Source organism: Apis cerana, linkage group LG1 (genome assembly GCF_029169275.1).
Source record: "Apis cerana isolate GH-2021 linkage group LG1, AcerK_1.0, whole genome shotgun sequence".
NCBI classification, from domain to species: Eukaryota; Metazoa; Arthropoda; class Insecta; order Hymenoptera; family Apidae; genus Apis; species Apis cerana.
Window position 1 is genome coordinate 21,291,094 of NC_083852.1, and position 22,172 is coordinate 21,313,265.

Below are 22,172 nucleotides of genomic sequence, written 5' to 3' on the forward strand. Positions count from 1 at the left end.
AGACGAAATCGTCGGAGGAAATAGGACAGGGTGGCTTTCCTCATTTCGATAAATCGTAATATTAATGATCGTAAATAGTTGGAGCAGTTGTCCAATATGGACCATATACCACACCTGGGATATATTGATTTAATCGGATCAAAGTATCAATTTAGATGATCCGTGAATAAGCATGATACGCAATCGTATTTGCCCACATTGATTCTGGATTCTTGGAAAAATGGATAAATGGATATTCAAATTGTAATCGTTAGCCAAGATTATCGGAGACACATGAGAATCGAGATTCTTTTTTTCTTTTTTAAATTTTTCCACGCGTCGTGAAAATGACGCTGTCGAAAGTAAACGAATGGAGAAAGGTATTACAGTGAAGGAATATAGAAAAATTTGTCGGGGAAAGTTGGAATCGAAACGAATTGGGAAACGAAATGAAATCGAGGGGGGATAAAATTGGGATAGGAGTGGAAACCGCGGCGGATAGATTTCCGTAAATTTCCATTTTTTCTGATATTACGTTCACGTGGCTGGTGTTTTTATTACACGAAAGGAAACGGATGCAGCCGAGCGAATTTAAGCAGCGTGCATTCTACCTGGTGGCCGTTTTCTTTTCGACTCGCGCGTGACCAGGACAATACCGTCCCTACTTAGCTCGCCACTTCTTATCTCTTATTTAGCATTTGAATTTTTATTCGTTTTATGATTTCCTGTGCAAGCAGCCTAGACGTTATGCTAATCGCTGATCGTCTCGGCGTCTCTTCTCCCGCGACTTGTTTGCCGCGAATATTGCGCGATTTACGAAACCCAATAAACCGATAATCACCGCTTATTTTCATCCCCCTCCCCTCTCTCTCCCCCGAGATTTCATCGCGGCCGCTTCAATTATTTTAGAAAAATTTCTCGAAAGGCGGCTTCGCGCGAGATTTCATCTCGAATTATCATACGATATTTTTATCATATCGTTATTCTATTAAGATATGATTTTTTTCCTTTTTTTTTTTTGTAATGAATTTTTATTGCTTTACCTTGTATCCTTCCGTGACTAGTCCTGCACATCTCTTCGCCAAATTGCACTTCATCCTCAGGATAAAAACACGTTCCAACTCGATCTCCCCTCTCGAGTTCGCAGAAGTGAAGCTAGCCAGATCTGCTGGACTCTGTGGTAGATTTAGAACCGACAACATTTCAGCATGATCGTTCTGGTAGATGTACTCGAAGATACTGTTCCCCGTTAATTCCACCTGAACTCATAAAAATTGTTCATCATCAACGGATCTATTTTGTTATTTTGATAGAATTCCATTGTAATTTGGAATTCTTATATTCGAAATAACGTTGGAGGAATAAATGGAGAAGAGAAAAAAAATATGTCTGACCTGTGCCATTCCCAAATGCACGCTTGCAGTTTCGCTTATGTACATAATTTTGCCATCGGGCGCCAGGACAAACACGAAACCGTCCAAAGCCTGAAAAGTAAGGAAATATTCTCGTTTGTGCGTGATTCGAGGAAACGCGAAGACGAAATGATAAAAAAAAAAGGGGGAGGGGAAGAATATTCTGGTTCGTTAGAAGTTAGAGTTCAACGCCTCGTTACAGCCCTGATCTCTTTCGTATTGAACAGAACAGTTTTCAACTCCTGGTCGCGCCCTTATCTCGTTTAATTAGAAAGAAAACGATGTTATAAAGGTTGTCAGGAAAATGAAGTATCTGTCTGTGGTAATACCGAGGCTAAACATGACGTTGTTTTTAATCTAACAACGTGCGTTAAACGTTACGTCGTTGTATAAGGCGCGACACAGAGAACGATGAGTGCTTACTTGCAAAATATAACTAGTCACCTCCTTGAGGGCGATTTGCAGGGAGATGTTGCCTGGCTGCGAAGCGCCCCATTCTTCACCGAGCCCTGAAAAATGATTTTCGGACCGTCAGACTTTCCTCCGAGCCAATCTTCTTAAGTGCGATCGGAAAAATTCAAATTCGTCTAAATCTGTCTTCCTTGGGATATACAAAGAAAGATTCGCTCGTAAAGATGTTCCACCATTCATTCCTCAAATCAAATATAATTTTCGTTCACAAATTTCATCATTACGTTCCCTCTCCATTTAAAATATAAATTTATTAAATTGATCGAATCATTTTTCACCGACCGAAAGTCCAAAAATAGATTTATTTTCGACCACTTCCGCTTGTTTTTATTTTTTTTTCAACGATACGGATGTGATTCGACGAAACAAAAGGGACGAATAATTGGCCTTTAATCGCAACGATTAGGCAAGAGAGAAAGATATCCTTGGTAAGGACACGGCACACATCGCAACACGGTTCGGTCTTCTTATCCCGATATACATGTTTCTAGTGACGTTTCGTACTCGACGTGTAAGTAAGCCTATAGCCAAGTATTTCGTGTCCGCGCATTAATTACGTTCACGCTCGCGCTGCCATGGTTGCAGCTGCAGGGGCGTTTTCTGCAGTCGCGCGGAATCTCGCGGAAAATGGCTTGATCGTTGCCATCTCGCCGACGTTCCCACTGTTTCTTAACTTTATCAGATATCTCACTTATCGACGTCCCTCTCTGAAAGCGACGAAATAATAATTGTTAAGTAAACGATTGTCGATAAAAATCGTTAGAGTTATAAATCATTCGAACCGTGGCTATTATCATATTTATCACCGTTGCTCTTCGGTTGCTCTTGCGATACGGGTGGATAGAAACTCGAATAATTTGATTTATACAAAAAATAAAAAAAAAAAGAAAGGAAAAGAAAAAGATCTGACGCTCGTTTACCTGTTCACCGGCTAATTTTCCACGCGAATAAAAAAGGACACCCTTGTGAAGTGTCGTAGAGTGGGCAACGTGTCTCTTTTTTTTCTCCTCCTCCTCCTCCTCCTCCTTCTCCTCCCACCCCCGCCCCTCTCCCTTTCCTTTCATTTTTTTTTCGAAGAATAAAGACGCGGCCGTATTCTAGAGGGATGCAGCCACTTGAAATTCAATTCACCGATGTCGTAAGAACGCGAGGGAAGGGGGTGAGACGGGGGAAGCCATTGTAACACTATAACAGCCCCCATGCTTTGCTTACAAAGCAGCGGGGACTAACAATGCATTAAGTGCGCAATCACATCCATCTCATCCGATACTATTTGCCCTTTGCGCGTAAGTGTCCGGTGGCTGAATTAACAAAGAATACCGTTTCAATCCGTTTACCGCTAAGTGAAGTTTATTACTTGGCACGTGGTATCGGTCCCCGCGTAAACCACTCACTCGAATAAATATTAATCAATTCGTTTCTTCGATCTCTTTTATGACGCTTATAATATTACCACGATTATCATTCTATAGATAGAATAAGATCGTTCTCTCGATATTAAAGTTAATCACTTTCAATATATAAACACATATATACATATATATATATTTGTAATGGTACCGTTTGGAAACAATGCTCGCATCTTCAAGTAACTGGTCGTCAATCGAATAACGCTGGCTTTATCCATTTGTCCCGTGAGGGCTGCCGGCACAGGCAACAACTTTGCCAGCTCCAAAAATTCTTGGTTCTCCCTGTCGCGGCGGATACGCGCTGCCTTCTTGCTTTTTTCCTTCATTACGACTTCCTGCGGGCCGGACGTGCTAGCGATAGAATTGTCGTTCAGAGGATAGTGATTGTGCGAGCTCAGGTCTAGGGTGTCTGAAGTGGAATTGTTGTCTGAAACAGAAAAAAAACATCGCGAGGAAAGAATTAAAAGATGGAGAGGAAGAGACTTCAACTCGGACGGGAAGAGTTTCGGCCGAGAAATAAATACGAAGGAGAAAGTTGGGAAGCGAGAGAGCGTTTGCACGTACGTACGCGTTAAAGAACGTTGAAAACAAATTGTGCGTAAACAATATGGAAGAAGCGAGGAAGAAGGAGCGAAATATCGTAGGGATTAACGTTGGGACGGATGGAAAGTAAGGTTGCTAATATGTCGTCGATCGATGTCGTCCAAGTACGATACAAGCGCGAAAGTCATAACGATGCCGAAGCTGCTCGTTATGAGAACCGAAAGCAAAGGGAGCAAACCGTCATTAAAACGGCGGCAAGAGAGCAATCTAACGACGTAGCTACCCATCTACCGAGACTTCTCACGGATGGAAATTCGCTTGAATAATGCATTTTTTTTTTCTGCTCCGTCGTTTCAGTCGCCAATTCCGCGACTCGGTCGCAACATCTTCCCTTCCCCCCTCCCCCTCCCCTTCCCCCCTCCCTCCCCTCCTCCTCCTCCCCACCCCTCCTCCCCGTGAAGTGTACAACAATATATCTCGAGTTTGGTAAATTTAACCGCGAGCACGCTGATATTTTTCCTCTTCTTTTCTTTGCTCGCAGAAATCTTTATGTTTAAAATATTTATAAGGAAACTTATGAAAAATAATTAAGTAAACAAGCGTCTTGAAATTTTAATCCGTCACGATATAACAATAGGTGTAAGAAATTCAAATATCCTTGGTTTTAATTAGTTTCACTCGTAAAACGGCGGGAAGAAAGGAAAATAAAGAAGGTGGAGACTTCAAGAGACTAGAGGTGTATTTAACGTAGTACCTAGAAGTACCACACGTTAACATGCATAACACCATAGAAATAACTCGGTTATACCTATTCCTGCGTTCTCAGAATCAACAGTTCAAATCATTCGTTCTTTACACTCGGTACACCGTAAAATTTTCTTCTTCGTTGTGATCGTGGAACAAATAGAATCAAAAAAAGTGCAAATTTAAAGAGCCTGGTACATAAACCGAGTTTAAAATTTATCATTTAAGAACAATAACTTAAAATTGCCAATTAAAACACTGTAAAATTAAGGACACGTTTCTTCTAATAGTTTAATGATTAAAACAGATAAATTAATAAAACATATTTTATCTCTTTCCATATAACGCTTTCATCGAATCGTATCGTAACTTTCATCTCTCGACCATCTTTCGAGCTTTCGAGCTTCCAACGTTTCGAGCAACGAATCGAATATATCCAATCTTTTTTCTTTTTTTCTTAAACCCACATGTTTCAACATGGTCAAAACATCAATACCTTTCTCGGCCTGTTTTCGCCTCCAACTACCGACATAAGGATCGCTTTCTAAAATGATACGACGATCATGACTCTCAACAGTAGGCGCCATCTTCTATCTTCACATTGGACGCGCGCAACTCGATCAAACCCGTTTACGTTTACGTGACGACACTTGGACACTTGCAGAGATCCCGCGTGTTTCTCACGACATCACGTTGACCACGTGCCGCCGCCATCCACGGGCGAAAGTTTTCGCCAATCTTTCATTTAATTTCATCAAATTTCCTAAAGACACTTTCTCCCGATCGCACGCATACACAGATTTACACATATACGCACAACTTTCTCTGAATCGACATCAATATATATATATATATATATGTATACATACATATATACATGTATATACATGTATATAATGTATATATATAACAAAAACCTCTTTTATCAGATTATCATTCCATTACATGGAAAGAGAAAGAGATCAGGAGAATGACGTGAAAACTTCGATTCTTTTTACGATTTTTGAATATATCTTTTGATATCTCGAGATGAAATTCGATAAGGAAAGCACGCACCATGACCGACGTCCTTTGCACTTGAATTACGACTAGTGCACGGGATAGTACGACCTCGTGTCGCGGGTTTGATCCTTTTCTCTTTCCCTCCGTCGGGATGTCTCTCCTCCTACTGCTATTCCTTCTCTTCCATCTCATCCCCAATGCTGTTTCTCGATGGGGTAGGTAAGCCGCGAGGTACCACCCTTATTTTAAGCTCCACCCTTGGAGCAGGGTCAGTCGAAAGACCCCCTCTGTACACGCACACGTGAAAACTCCTATGTCTGGGTTCCCTGCTCCAGACTGGAAAGAGAGGCAGGGGTAGAAACGTGGATGGAACGAGAGGAAGCGTGGAGCATGGAACGGGGAGGAAAGGAAAGGAGTTCGAGGGATGAATGAGGGAGGAACAGGGAGAGGAACGAGAATGACGGGCGCAACTAGACCAAAGGGTGGCAAAATTGAAAGCAAAGGCGATTGCTGGTGGCCGTGCTGTTGGCCTCGACGAGATACCATAAACCCCTAACCTCCCAGCATCTCCTCCGGATATCGTATCTTTTGCTCACAACCGCTCGAAGGATTATTTCGATTACGCAACGAAATTTATGGATACCACTCTTGATTATTTCCATAAGCAGTTGACATCTCGTCGAGATAAAGATCACCGCGCTGAAAGGATCTTGGCACGTTCTTACCCTGCGAGATATAAAAGATATTTTATACAATTCTTTTAAACTATTTCAAGTATAACGTGTGTATATATATATATATACAGAACAAGCGTTTTCGATAGAGGAAGAGATGAAGAGATTCTTTGACGAAGATGCAGCCTCGGGCGTGACGCACTTATCGCATTTTCGAAATTCTCGCGGGCCAGCATGGTCACGTGTGCAAATCTTCCGAGACAAAAACGTCGAAGAAGAGGAAGAAGGAATGACAGCAGGTTGGAACCTGCTGTTTACGACTGGGCTGTATAACCACCTTGCTATGCACCTTTTTGCCGAGAGCAAAGTGCATCCCGAAATAGGAAACATGTGTTGTCAATATGTTCCAGAAGGAAGAATGAACCTGTCCTGTTGTCTAGACTCTTCCATTCCCGTGGGCACAATGTCCACGGCCTTAAGAAACACGTGTTTCTCTGTTACTTTAGCCACCTTGGCGCGGTATTCTACATTAAACACTTTCTATACGCTTCCCTGGCTCAGGTCGACAGGTAGAAAAGATCTAATACGAAACATGTGTTTCTTCTTTCCTCTCATCATTCTGCCATCTTTTCCTGGGATGATGGAGATACGAGATGTAACGGAAGAGGAACAGAGAACGTAGTTCCGTTTGTCGAATCTCTCGTCGCTCTTTGCTCGAGTGTAGTTGCAGTTTAACTTGGTCAAGATTATTCAGAATGGAAAAAGCGTCAAGAAAAAAGAAATTGAAAACGTTTTCAAACGTTTCGTTTCGAGCTGCGATTTCAAAGGAATAACTTTCAATTCGTCCTTTTTGTAGGAGAAGAATCTTTTTCGTTCTCATCCTTTTTTCTTTTTTTTTTTTTAATATCCAACTAGTCATATAAACTCGTTGTCATAGATTTATTCTTGATTTTATGGGTTCTACATTATCGTATATATACCATCGATATCCTCGGAAGGTAATCATCGAGTAGATGTTAGATTCAATTCGTACTCGAATTGTGATGTTCGAATCCCACTCAATTAACGGATCTTCGTCCTAATCTCATCGATTCGCGTGGAATTCCTAGAAAATTCGCTCCAATTCGTGGAATCGTTGTTAACGAGGAAGAGACGATTGAGAATCAATCGCACTTGTCGTATCAAGCAATTTGTAACATCGTACAGATATTGTTACAGAAGAAATAAAATTAAACACGCGAGTTTGCTCTTCCGTGTTTCGCAACGCTGTGTGCATCTGTGCGCGTTTTTATACAAACAAAACACTCAAACACTCTTCTTCCTTCTATCAAAATCGACACACCGAAGACACTTTCTTTTTCTCTTCTTTTTTTCTTTTTCCATCGAACTGCAAACGTTTCCATAAAAACGGTGTTTAAAAATTATCGAACATGCATTTCTCCTCGTATAAACGCGCGATGAACGCGAGATATGCACACAATGGAAATGCGCGTATCTACGTAAATAAAAAACACAGTACATACGAAAAAACATACGTATAGGAATATGAAACGTTTCGAGAATCCAAGATTTCGTATTCCACTTCCATTTCCCATTGGAAAACGAATTCATCCCAGTGACACCTCTATTATCTTCTGAGACGTATCCGGAGGAACATCTCGAAAATCGGAAGATTTCCCAAAGAAATACCGAAGAACTGGATCCTCATAGAAAACAGGAATCGTGGCGGGATCGTGACGCCTCAATGCGAGCATGGACCCAGCATAGGCCATCAGAATTAATGAATTCCTTCGCCCTTTGTACTCTCCAACCCACTCGAATCGATTCGATTTCGTTCTGGAGCGTATCCAGCGGCGCGATACTAGGTCAGCCTAGTGAATTGCCATCACGGAACGATTCACGATCAACGATACGAGCCGGAGTATTCGTGTATACGCGCGGGGATGTACACAGGAAACACTGGGCTGGCCCCTGTCCGTTCGTGACCGTCTCAATGCATTTTGGAGGGCGCGCGAGCCTGCAACTCAGCCACGGCTTAACATCGGCTCACCTACATTCTCGTGCACATATATATATATCGAGGCACGACCATCCCTGACTCGTCTTTTCCTAGCCGTTTACACCCCCATCGTAACATTCCACCCCGAATCGCCCCGAGAACGCCCTCGTGTTCGACGAAAAGACAGGGGGAGGGGAGGTTTGGTACACGAGGCGCGATTCATCATCCCCCTTTGGCCAGGACAGAAAATCCATTCACCGATCCCACGAGCACAACGGACCGGGAGTGTGCTCGCGCATTTTAACTATCCGAGCGAAGGTTGGCTGGCCCACGCCGTTGCTCTAGGTCGTAGACAGAGCTTGATTTGTTGGTGGATCGGGCAGGACTCCTTCGCCACGATTTTTTTCCCCTTCGTGTGAATATTCCAAGACCGGGCCAAACGTGGAAACGTTTGACCATGGATGTGGATTCTAAAATGTGAGAAAAGATTTAGATTCGTTCTTTCGTAGGGGGAGAACATTGTAACGCGATCGTCAGTTTATCAAATTTATCGGCGGCACGGTGTTTTCGAGCATAGATATGCGTCAAGAAATGTGTAATAAGCGCCAAGTTGTTCTACTAAAAGTACACTAAAATCGGTTATTCTCTTCCGGCTTGTAATTTTTTTTTTACTCGACGCCGTCGAAAAACGTGATGCCAAATCGCGCAATTTATCGTTTTCGCTTTTAAAATGCACACCCAAAATGAAAACATTCGAATTCTAAATTTCGCGCACTCTACATAAAATTTTATCGTCGAATATTTTACGCAGAACGTCTCGAATATTTGAAATTCGGTTATATTTATCGCGAAATTTTGGAAAACGATTCGAGGGAAACGCATAAAATTTGCAATTCGAAAACATCCGGTTTACATGATCGGGCCATCCATCGATGCGAATCCAGTTCGCGAAACGGTTAACAGAATAATCGTCGATTTATTTTCATTCATGGTTGCAATGCCGTTTCGACATTTTCATAGTGGCGCGTATTTGTGGTGCACACGGGATGGTGTGTGCTCGATCATAGAAGACACACCGGTATTACGGATACGAAAATAACGTCAGCGCGGCACGCGTGTAAATCTCAACAAATATTATCTTTGTCACTATTTCCCCGCGCACACGGATCTTGCATATTTGCTCAAAAACTATAGGGTACACTCAATATTAATCCTCGCTTCTCTCCAACGAACTACCCCGTTCCCTCTCTGATATCGTTGCGAAGACGTAGCTATATACGAGCATTCGAGTTTATCTCGTCCACATCTTATCGTAATTTTCCTCAAATCTTTTAATTAACGAGACCGAGTTTCGAATATTTTGCAAACATTTTTGTTTAAACGTATATTTATAACCCGTGATAAACAATGATGCAACGCAGAATATTTGCGAATCGTTGTGAAGCGTAAATGCTCTCTAACCGAAAAAATTTTAATAACGCGATTTTCCAATCTTTTAAAATTTCTTTTAATGAGCCAATACACGAAGCTATACACTCCTGATCACGAACCCGTATAATGTATCAAATATATCCAAATCATCTCGTTGCATTCAATTCCATACCTATAAATTACGCACATTATATCTTTCTTAAACTAACAAAATATCGAATCGAAAACACGTTGAAATATAGATGAACGATATCGATCATTTCCAACCCGATACTCGAATGATCGAACATTATTAAATTATCACACCCCTTTACTCTTTTTTTCGCCTTCAACCTGACACGTGTTCCAATAATCATGATACGTTGATCTTCTGCTTGTATCGTATGCTCGCGATTCCACGTGGAGCCGTGGCCTGATACCACTCTCGATACTTGGAATCGCAACTGCGTTTAAATTACCACCATGCCACGTTTCCCTTCCATTTCGCTGACCACCGCAGAATCACGAGGGCCGATCCACGCTTCTTTTCTCGCTGACATATCTGCGTTCTTACGTTATATACCTCCCATTTGATACGTAGACGGTACAACACGTGGTCCCGGCCAGCTATGACCCCACGATCCCCATGGGCTACATACTCCGCTTACTTACAATGTTGTTCGTGGACCCAACAAACAATGGTCGCGAGTCAACCGTACGAACGTACGAAGCTTGGTAATCCTACACCTTTCCTCCCCCGTTCCACGCGTCTTACCCGTCGAATTGTGCACCACCTCGGATTTCTCTACGTCTTCGAGCGTAGTCAACAGTTGATACACAGCCGCGGCAAGCCGGCTGATCTCATTGCCGCAGCCGTTTATTTAAAAGAAACATGGTAACCCGATTTCTCGCCACCGAAGCGTGGTACGATCGCCGCGGCTTCGAGGTGGGTAAACGACGTGGCCACACGTTTATCACCGTTAGGCTAGGTTATTTTCATTTCACCTAGCTAGCTTGTTTCACTTCGTAGAGATTCGTGGAAGAGTTCGAAGATTCGTTCGTTTGCTTGTTTATCGAACGCCGTGGGATAATACGCGTTTCAATTAAAAAAGTAAAATGTGATGAGTTATGTGTAATACGGAATAGAGTAGATCGATGTTAATATCGGGGTTGAATGCATGCTCTGACTCGAGCTTTCGAACGGCAATAAAGTTGGAGAATGAAAATTTTGTACGATAAAAAAATGTATTGGAACTGGACATCGATACCTCGTTGCAACATGTTTATAGGGAGTGTAAGATTGTAGAATTTAGATAAGCAAATGTAAGTGTTAAAAGTTAGATATCAGCCACCGATCGTGAATTCGATACCGTGTTTAGACGCCCGGAGTCGCGATGATGAAACACGAGAACTAGGCCTGTAAACCCGTGCCCCGGGCGAATCGTTAAATTGTCGCATGCGGTGGCTGGAAATTGTATGCGGATGATAACCGAATTTCTTCGCATTTTCCTGGAATTCGAGCGCACAGTGCACAATGTTTCATGTTTAGATATATATCGCCGTTCCAAACGAGCCGTACCCCGTTTCACGAAGGCGGAAAGTTTCACGAAGTTTCACAACCTCCACGACGGATCTTTAATTGTGGGGTGGAAGTAAAACGCGGGTATTTTGTCGCACAAAAGCGTACGAGTAACAATTAGTGTAACTACAATCTGCTCTCCCCCCGATGGTTGAGGGGAAAAAATCTAACAACCCCTCGGTACGAAGAGGAAATGTCGCGCGAGAAAGCCTCCCTTGTTGCACGTAAACCACCAAAAGACGATATGTACGAGCACAAAAATGAAACGTTTCTGCTGGGATCGTGTGTGTAGGTACTCTGGTGCAATGACGATATAGTTCTCCGAGTGGTTTCAGAAAAAAGATAGGGTGAAGAGAGGGAGAAAGAGAGAGGGAAAGAGAGAGAAAGGGATGAAACAGAGGGGAGAAGGTTGGCTAGTAGAAAAGTCAGCCCTCTCATTCACGTTGTTAGTTGGTAGCTCGTTGAGAAGAAGTAGAGAGGGTAGAGAAACGGTGGAACTACACAGGAAAGAGAGACTCGCACCCCCGACGGTCTCGAATGGGCGAGGCCCCCAGCTTTTCATCCGCGAACAGCCCGTCCTTAAACAGCCCTAAACTAAGTCACTTCACTCCTGACGTTGAGTGTGACTGATCGTCCAGGCGTATCTCTAAAATGGCCACCCAATGTACACGATGTCATCCCCGGGACTGATGACAAGACGTAAGCCAAGACAAATGAATAAACTTCTAACGCTATCCTTCTACCAGAATTTCTTCTTGCTTTCTTTTTCTTCCCCCCGAAGGGGAAGAATTTGATGGCGTTCAACTTTTTTAGATTCTTTCTTTTTTTTTTTCATTATTTTTATAAAGAAATATTGGACGTTACTGTAAAAGTAAGTAATGAAAAATTAGAAAGATTATTATCTTGAATTGGGGTGAACCGGTGGATGAAATTCGTATCGACACACGTGGTTGCATTCAGGTGTTGGTTTATTATTTTGATCCGAGAAGTGTTTCGCGTATAAGCGATAACGAGCAAGGCCATCGCGGAAATTCCAAGTTCGATGATATTTCTGGAGAGTGTCTTCTCTTTTGTAAACGATTTGTACAGGACGCGGGCATGGTCACCGTTATCTCGGTCGACGGCGATAATTCCGTGCAAAAATGGATAATTGGTGTCGCCTGTGTTTTCCACTTGGACACGTACACTGCGTTGAATGACGCCACACTCTACAAAGTATAACATTCTATATACGCCGCTTGCATAGACGCATCGTTGCATCAACGGGCGTGTGCAAGGAAAAATATTCTCCAATTACAGTTTGACGGAATTCCGGGGAAATTCACAATGGTTTCGTTCGTCGCGCAACTTCATCTTTTGCATCTTTGTCACAATTTTGTCCGACGCGAATTGAATTTCAAACGATGGAAAAGATAAACAAGAAAAAAGGGTGTGTATTGTCCGTGTTTGTAAGAACTCGAGGAATATTTTTACAAGGCTTTAATTAACGAACAGATGATGTACAATCTTTTGATAATGAGAAGCATTGTTGAATAGGATATTATTTGAAACAATACGACGCCTTACGCTAAAATTAACGTACTATTATTTTCGCACTTTGGTTTACAGTCAACTAACACGATTTGTTGTTTCCTTGGCGTCAGAATTTTTATAGATAACTCCCATATTTTCTGTTTTTTACTCGTTTTCTTTAAAAATTCATATTATTGATTTCTGAATCGCATGAAATTTTACACGATCTTTATAGAGATCCTTTCTTTTCTATTCTCTCCATTCTGCATTATTATTATCTCTCTATTTTATTTTACCTTATTTAATTACGCGTTATTATAATATATAATCGAAAAAAATTCGGATATAATAGTATTTACAGAATTCTATTGAATAAACGATCGCGCATTTCATATCTAAATCAAACGGAGAAAAGTGAAAACACCAGCGGCGGATCCCCGCCGATCCATTATCTCCGCTTTTCTCTTCACCCCGATGCTCCCAAGAATTATGATATAGGGATTGATATAAATTGAGCACACAAATCAAAAGGAGAAGAAGTCGAAGATATCAGGAAGGAAGTATTGTTTACTACAAATATTTGTAAAGACGGCGTCTAGACCGTCTCACATAAATCACCAATAACACACTATTCCTCGTCTTTCTTTCTTCTCTCGTAAAAAGATGCGAACGTGAACATCGAAAAATGTTCACAGCCAATTCATTAATGTCACGTGTACCGTTTGATTAGTTACGGATGTATTAATAATCGATTCACAAACATTAAAACCATTATTTCTTTAACAAGTTTCCGTACCATCGTTTTCGAAATGAATTTTCACCCCAGTAATAGAGAATAAGAAAACGGCCGAGGTATCGGTGACATCTCGCAACGCAATAATTTCCCTAAAATATTGCCACTTTGATGATTGGCCTGTGCTCGACATCCAGCCGTTCGTAAACCTGAAGGGAATAAACGCTTCACGCATTCCTGATGCGTCTCACAGTCTTTACGGCTTATTATCACCTTCACGTTTATGCACTCTCACCCCGAGATATACATCAGTCCTCGGAGGAGGAAGCATGTCAAAAGAAAGCGGAGAACCAAGGGTGGTCGTATATTTGCAATGTTTCTGCGAATCCACGAGGTCACTTTCAGAGAAAGTATAACAATCGGCTAGCGAACTTGCTCGTTTCTTGGTACACCTCGAAGAATATCGGTCAGAATAGAATTTTACCAAAGATTTTTTCTTTTTTCGCTTCGTTATTAGAAAGAATATAGAAATTCTTTGATTACACGAATACATATCCATACACACATCCACACCCACGCACACACGTAGACACACATGCAAACACACACACACACATACATACACACACACTATCAACGAATATTAAATATCAAATCGTTCTACGAAGAAAATTCTAACGATCTTTGACTATATATATATATATATATATATTTTTTTTTTGTTTCCAACAATATTCGATAGTTTTAATCTCTTCGTCATTTTTTTTTCTTTTTTCCCGATTCTTTCAATTAGATTTTGGATTATTGTAACAGAGTTTCTACGTGTTTTAAAGAAACAAATGCTTTGTTTTATAAAGAAATACAAGATGTAGCATACAGGCAATCGGTACTGACGAGGCAGCAGTTTCTCAGGTCCGTGTTTCGTTGCTTTTGCCATTCGATTCGGCTGTAAACGCCACGACTCGTCTCACGGTCGTGACTCTTTTGCTGCGGAGAAGAGAAGCAGTCGAAGAAAGCGACTTTGCGCGCCATTCTGCCCTATCTCAACGATATTTTGCCATGAAAATGGTTGCAAATCGTGTTCCACACGTATGAAAATTAAAATCGCGACGAAAAATAAAAATTCATTTGATCTGACGAATAATCGTGCGTTTATTTTATGCAGGTTTTTAAGCCCAACATTACGCGTTACCGCTTTGTTTATACATAATAAATACAACGATTGCGAAATATCGCCGGGATAATCGACGGAATGAAATCTCATAAATTCTCGATTGGACGCGCGTCGATCGGGGGGAAAAAAAAAAGGAAAAAAAAAAAAGTTATTTAATCCGCGATACGGATATTTATCGCGGAGAATGGAATTAATTGGGGAAGCTGCGACACAACGGAACATTCGCATCGAATCGATCGATTAAAACGTGTACACGTGGAAAAAGAAGGAAAATAAAAGAGGGAACAAGAACAAATCGGTTAAGCACCAACGATGTAACCTTGGACGCCGCTACGATAACAAGGATGTCTGTTATGCTGACGAGGCATCTTGTACCATAATCAGACTTGCATATACTGTAAGCATCAACTACACTCGCAATAAAAATATGCACATGAGTGCAACAGTAATGAGACAATTATATGGTTCATCGGGATCTATCTTGCAATTCTTTGCACAATTATTAATATGAAATCACCGAATTATAAATAGATTTTTCGCAATTAAGTTCTTTTCGCGAGTAATAAATGATTTTAAAGAAACAAGGAAAAAAAAAAAGAAGAAAGAAAGGAAGGAAGACGCGAAAAAAAAGAAAACGCGAAATCAATACCAGAATTATCTTACATCTAAGGATATTTATGTACGTGATTAAATTATATATAAAAGTTTAAGTTAAATAATTTTTAAAACAATGAATGAAATTACGTTTTTTATTTGAATAAAAAGAACTTGCATATATTCTTCTAGTAATTGCAGAAATAAAAAAAGTCTCGATTTAATGTCAATTTAATGTGATTTTAGTTCCATTGTTAAAATCAAAATTTTAAAGAAAGGATCTGCAGAGTGGAAATCAGTTAAAATACGTAATTATAATCTGCGAGAAAAATAATTTACACCTCCACCCTTTAACATCGTGACCAAAAAAGGAGAAGAAATAATGTAATGTTAATTTACTCGACTGTAACTCGTTGTCGCCGTTGCGAATTAAGAACTGGAACTCAGGACCGAGTCGATGACAAAAGGCAACTCAGAGCCTGACGAAATTCTTGAATCTCACGTGGCCGTACGCCATAAGCTACGATGGGGGTTGCCTGCCGTGACGACCCGCGACACACGTTGCTCTTTTTTTACTATTCGCCGTGTTCCCTCGGCCCTCAGCTCCATGGTCGCTTTTATTTAACGATTTCTCTCCCGTTTCACTAAGCCAACCCGATACACGAACGAACTTTGAACGACCGGCCTAGCAATTTAGCAGGATTATTGGAAGTCGCAAGAACGCGTCCACTTCCACACACGACAAGAGAAAAATTACCGAAAATCGGTTCCTTTCATCCGGACAAATTTTTCTTTCTCCAGGGGAAAAAGTTGGACGAAAAATGGAACGATAACGGTACGATAATCTTTTCCTCTTTTTCTTTTTCCTCTACTTAATAAATAATACTTAATCGTTGGACGAAGTTATAGGAATAATAATATCATCGTATCGTATCACTCGTGTCCCTCGTGATGATAATTTTTTACGAATGTAAGAAAGAAATATAAGAAATTATCGATTATTCGAGAATGGAAACGAGTACTCACTCTTCATATTGAATTCACGCGATATCCAAATATCCGTTGTTCGTTGTTCGTTGGAGAAATCGTGAGACACCGATCGTGTTGCTGGCGATGACAAATGGCACAAAATTTTTTCGAAGATGACGGCTCACTATCATATTCTTTCTTCGACTCGCGTCGTGACTCAGGTCAGAGGACAGGAGGCGCGGCGCGGAACTTAAAGGTCGTCGTAAGCAAAACTAAACCTCGAGTTTGACTCGGGATCCCGATGTTACATATCTCCCCACCACGGCCTCCCCTTTTTAGTCATGTGAGAAATTACATACACGGTGTACACGGAGAACGGAGAATACAGAGATTTCGCGTAAAGGAAGGCATCCCTTACCTCCTCCCTCCACTAATTTTTATCTTTGTCCCACAGTCTCTTCAAGGAGAAACAGAAAAGTCTGAAGTTGTACAGGATGCGTTACTCCTCTTTGTGTTAAAACACTGTAAATTGCATTATTCATACTTCATTTTCTGAGAAAGAAACTTCCGTTTTATTTTTAGTATCATTTTTTCAAAGGATTGTAACCATTTGCTAATCGTTACTTTTTTTCTTTCTTTCTTTCTTTCTTTCTTTCTTTTTTTCTTTCCTTTTATTTTATTTTTCCGATTTCGTTGCGATTTCACTATTTACATATTCGAATAGCGTTATTTGTTATTGTAAAATAATTTTTACCGACGACGCGATGTTAGAAACCCGATGTAAAAAAAAAAAAAAAGGACGAGCGAGTGAAACCTGTTAAAAAGTACAATTACGAGATGGATAATTATTCGAAGTGAAAAAAAAAAAATACGAATTAACGCGATTCTCGATTAGTGGCGAGAAATTTATTTACTTGTTGCGCTATAAATGACTTCAATAACCCGTGTACCAGGCGATCTCATGCCATTTAGAGGATGCAACATCGTAAATCTCAATCGGACGAGCACCGACCATAGTAGGAGGTCTCGGTAAGGAAGTATCGGATGTCGTGTTTCTACACATGTCGAAACGCTTAAATCGTTTTCACCTATCCGCCCGCTAAAACGACCGTGTAACAGCTGGCTAGTTTGCGGCTTTCTCTGATCTTAGCCGAAGACCCTTTGGAAAAGTGATCACGATCACTTTTCGCACTTTTTTGCTTCTCCCCTCGAAGCGACAGGAAATCGAGACGAATGATTTCCTACTCGTAAATTAATTTGTCGAATTAGAAGAAAAATATATGTATATATATATATATATAAAATCGTTTAAAAAGTATTTATGTATACGCTCTTTTTTTAGAGTTCGTAAAATTTATTGATTAAATTCCCGTCCACGCTCGGAACGAGACGGAATAAGCGGGCCAATTTTGTGTTCCAACGCGTGGAAACTTAAATATAAATATCGTGAATGATACGTTTGGTCATTAAGAAAGTTTTCTTTTCGAGAAGAGAGAGCTGAAAGAGAAAGGGAAAGAAAAAAAAATGGAAGCATAAAAATTCATCGAGGACGCTGTCACACTGGGTTGCCTGTGCATAAGGGTGATTCGTGTAGGAACGCGACTTTATGGGCCTCTGTATTTGCTCTCTCGGTCTCGGGCGTTGAACGGCCGAGCCGTGATTTAACGACGTCGACAAATTTGATTTGTTTCCGATAGCGGAGACGACAATGCTACAGACTAAATAAATTTTTGGCGCGAGTTTAATTTTAGATCCCCTATGAGGTAAGTCGAAGGGCTGGAAGTGAAATTAGACGTTTCTTTTCTCGTTGGTAACAATGAATAAGAAAACCGTAGTTGTTGACACTGCCAGTTTTAGATTTCTGTGAATCGACGTTTGCAAAACGGCGAATATTCTGCCGACTATTGTGTCGTGAGCCTCGGAGCCGAAGTTACCTAAGAGCTGTTTACGCACGTGCCAGGATGTTGCGTGCAATCTTACTATTATTAGTTAACTCAAAACGTTTCATTTTCGAAACGGCGATGTTAATCGACGATGAATTGTTCTACGTTTGAGATGTCGTTCCACTCGAAAAATATCGAGAACAAATAAACAATCTTAATCTGTTTTAACCACTCTCTCCAATCACTCTCGATCGCCCTTTATTATTTTTTTGATAAAGAATCAAGATTAGAAGAGCGCGGATTCCTGGAACCTCGTGGAATTAATTCTTTCGTCACCACGTGCCGTTGAAGGAATTCGAACGAAACGAAAAAGAAAAAGAAAGCAAACATAGAAATCTCTCTGAGAAAATTAATTGGAAACCTCTTTCGAAACAACGGTGCGATTCGTGTGGATGAAAAAGAAAAAAAAAAAATGCTCGAAAATATTTCATGCGCTTAAATATACAAATCTACGTATTACAAATGATACATAGTCCGAAAAAGAAAAAAAAAAAGTTTTTTCAAAATACGCAATGGTTGGTTGTTGGAATTTGTGGAGGGAGAGGGAGGAGGAGAGAGAGAAAAAAAAAGAAGCAGCGACGGGTTCCAGCGAGATTTAACGCTGTCGCGACAGCTGCACGGAGACATAAGTTTCCTCTGTTCCGTAAGCTATGGAAGGGTACCGAGCAGAACACGGAAAAGGATCACGTTCGAAAGCCGGACATTTTCTCGACAAATGACTTTAGGAAACGGCACGCCCCTTGTCACGGGGCACGTAACACGCGTACTATTTACTTTAACAGCGCTTAAAAACGGCGAGAACTCGGGCCGCGTCTCGTTACATCTATATCCACGTATTCCGATTATCTTGAAATAGAGTTTCATCCATCTTGAGGAATTCGATTTCGACCCCTTTCGCTTTCGCCGTGTGGAAATGTTTTCGAAACGACGACGCGGCGGGATACTTAAGTGATTAGAACCAACGTCGAACAACCGTGAAAACTGACACGCGCGCCTGTTAACGTGTTAATTTATCGCATGCGTATCGCATTCTCGATTCGTCGATAGAAACACCGGTAAAATTGTTTTTTAAGGGTTAAAGGGTCGAATGCTGGCACGTGAACCGAATTATTGTTTGAACAATTTATGGTACTTTATGGTATATTTATATAGCGCGGAGTGGGAATTTTTCTTTTTTTTCTTTTTTTGGGATCAAAGGTCGTTTCTCAAGAAAGTTATAAGGGAAAGGGGTGAAAAAGTGATTGTTGAGTCTCCCATGAGACGGCATGCGGGTACCGTAATGCAATATTGGGACACGTTCGACGGATATAGACGAACAATTTGCCAGCATCCAGATTTATCGAATCAAATTACACCTGTGAATGCGAATCGATACATTTTCATCGAAATTGCTACAATGAAAATGTAGATTTGTATGATCGACGTGTTTAATAGGTGAGTGTTTTGCGCTTTGACGTTTGTTAAACCGTTTTTTTTTTTTTACTTTTGTCATCCCTTTTTCGCACGATACTCGTTTCGAAGATACGTATCAAAATATTGAAATAATATCGTTTACGTCAAAATCGTGAAGGAAAAATTTGAAATTCTGCGTAAGGAGATAACAATGTGCAATAGTATTCATATATTTAAGTTTGAATTTTAAATTTAAATTCTTGAAATTAAACTGTTGAATTTTGAAATCTGTTTTAATATACCTATCTAAATTGACCATATAATTATTGATTGTTTCTTTTCTATCGTATTTTTTTTTTTTTATTATAGCTAAGTATTTTGTACTTACCTTTGCAACTTGCAGATATTTATTTAAATGCAAAAGTATGTAAATCTGACTGGTTTTACTTACCTTTAAATAAACCCATAATCTCACCGGTATTTCACCGGGAAGAGTCAATTAGTCACCCTTGGTGCGAAAGTAATTTTGGCAGCGGGGGTGTCTCAAAGAGCGAACACTTTGATCAAGCCGTCGGTACTTGACGCACTTCAATCGTTCACGGAATTCCATCGAATATTATTGTTATTTCTTTATATATTAACTAATTCTACTGACTTTTTTTTTCTCTTTTGTAATTAATTGTAAATATTATTCTACACTATTGTTAACTGTTCCATGTTATTAACGATTCGAAGTTTAAATTTTTATAAAATATTCATAAAAATGTTTCTTAAAAGTTCAATTTTATATATATATACATATATATATATATATATTTATATATATATGTATATATATATGTATAATAAAAAAAAAAGGAAATGTATACGTCACAATTTCTTACACTGAAAGTACTTCGTGTTAATTACGATCTGTTCTAAGTAAGTCTTGATAAAAAATTACTGTTCACTTCCTTTCACACACATCTTTATCCGTCCGACGGAACTTCAATGAATGTAAACGGAAACCTTCGTTTTCGATTATACATCAAGAACGCGATTGAAATGACACTTTTACAATGTTAATTTTTTAAACCATCTTACGCAGAGTTGACAGTTATTCTGTGTAACACTATGCATATTAAAATATTGCGAATTATAAACATTTAATGTTTGGAATATTACATATCTCAATATTTATTTAAATAATAATTTTACGATAAATTTTATTTTTTCATTGTTCTTAACATTATCGGTCCCATAATTTAGCGGCAATTTTAAACGATTTATGGCGATAATTTAATGATTCTTTCATTCTTAATCAGAACTTGTTTTAAACACGCGCGTTTGCTTAGAGAAAAACCTATGCGCTGGGTGACGGTCCACGATCGAAAATGCGCGCGCTAGCCCTCTGGAAGCGGGAGTGCCCTCAAAGATGGCGCGACATCTTTTTTATCCGGGGGATGCACCTCGCGGGATCAATTCATTGGGCCGTGACTACGCGTGTGTACTATTAAAACAGTGCCGTACGCATTTAGGTATACAACTGGATGCACGGTGCACGCTGGACTCCCCACCGAGCGTAGACCAACGTTCCTCCAACTTGCTACCCTTTCTTCCATCTTTCTCTCTCTGTTCGCACCTCCCTTTCTGTCCCTCTTTTCACCACTGTCTCATCATCTCTCTCTTCATCGCTTTCTCTTTGTTTCTCTGCCTCCTTCTATCGTTCCGGATTCTGGAAAAGCTTTCGTCGTACCAACGCAGCCGCATAACCTCACGAGTTGCGCCTGTGTCAATGATTTCTAACGTAGGCGGTACTTAAGCCCCGTTTCATCCCACCGTGGTGTGATAAAGGCTTTCATGAGGATAATATACTGCTCCCATAGATTAATTATTTTCTATGACCATGTAATTTAGAAACAATTAGTTTTCGAGCTTTTATCTCAAAGAAGCCGTATTCTCGAATCGTATATTTGAAAAAATTTTCACGATTGCACGATTTCTTTACGATCAAAATGTTGATTTTATACCGGTTGAGAACCACTGAACTATGTATTACACGAAGCATTGTTATACGTCTAGATAACGCCTCCTGTTCTGATTGGTCGGTTGGGTGGTTCCACATGCCACGCCTAGTAGCGACTCTATGTAACCATCCCCACCATAATTTTACTAACACAGGCGTACGCGTGCACCGTTTCTCTTTCTCATTCTGTTTCACATATATAACATCTCTTCGACGTTGCTTCCGTTGCCGCCTCTCTTTGCCAACGGTCCTTTCCTCTCGTGTTTCTTTTTTTATTACTCTTGCGCACCGCAGCAACTGGCTGGGTTATACGAATTCCTTATGTAGGTGTGACTGTATATACACGAGTTTGTGTAAAGGTGTGTATTTATTTGCAGTTTTTTAGCTACCAGTAAGCCCAAGGGTAAGTTTCTTCTGTTCTCCAAATAAATTCTTCCGGTTTTTCTCTATTGTTCGCGGTCAAACATATTTTAAACGAAAGCAGAAGATACATTATCGAGTTATTATATTATATCTATAATGATTTGAAAATTTTAAAAATTACTTATCTGTTGGAAACTGTTTAAATTTATCTATCATATCGTTCGTTCTTTCTTATTCTCTCTCTCTCTCTCTCTCTCTCTCTCTC

At 40.2% G+C, this 22,172-nt stretch overlaps 1 protein-coding gene across 8 annotated transcripts in view; it reads right to left on the reverse strand.

Moving 5' to 3' along the window:
- Positions 1-21,088, reverse strand: part of LOC108004320 (single-minded homolog 2) — a 28,073-nt gene extending 6,985 nt beyond the window's left edge. Inside the window, exons 1-6 of one of the 8 annotated variants that reach the window (XM_062070848.1) lie at positions 20,424-21,088; positions 19,991-20,247; positions 3,423-3,698; positions 1,836-1,900; positions 1,374-1,463; positions 1,023-1,238 (exon numbers count right to left, since the gene is read on the reverse strand). In XM_062070848.1, the coding sequence (XP_061926832.1) occupies positions 1,023-1,238; positions 1,374-1,463; positions 1,836-1,900; positions 3,423-3,698; positions 19,991-20,006 (663 nt within the window). In that variant the 5' untranslated portion in view covers positions 20,007-20,247; positions 20,424-21,088. Of the gene's footprint in view, positions 1-1,022; positions 1,239-1,373; positions 1,464-1,814; positions 1,901-3,422; positions 3,699-5,054; positions 5,529-5,614; positions 12,638-16,261; positions 16,845-19,990 lie in introns of those variants that run through there. The other 7 variants (XM_062070846.1, XM_062070845.1, XM_062070844.1 and 4 more) reach the window with 7 other exon arrangements.
- Positions 21,089-22,172: the final 1,084 nt, after the last annotated feature.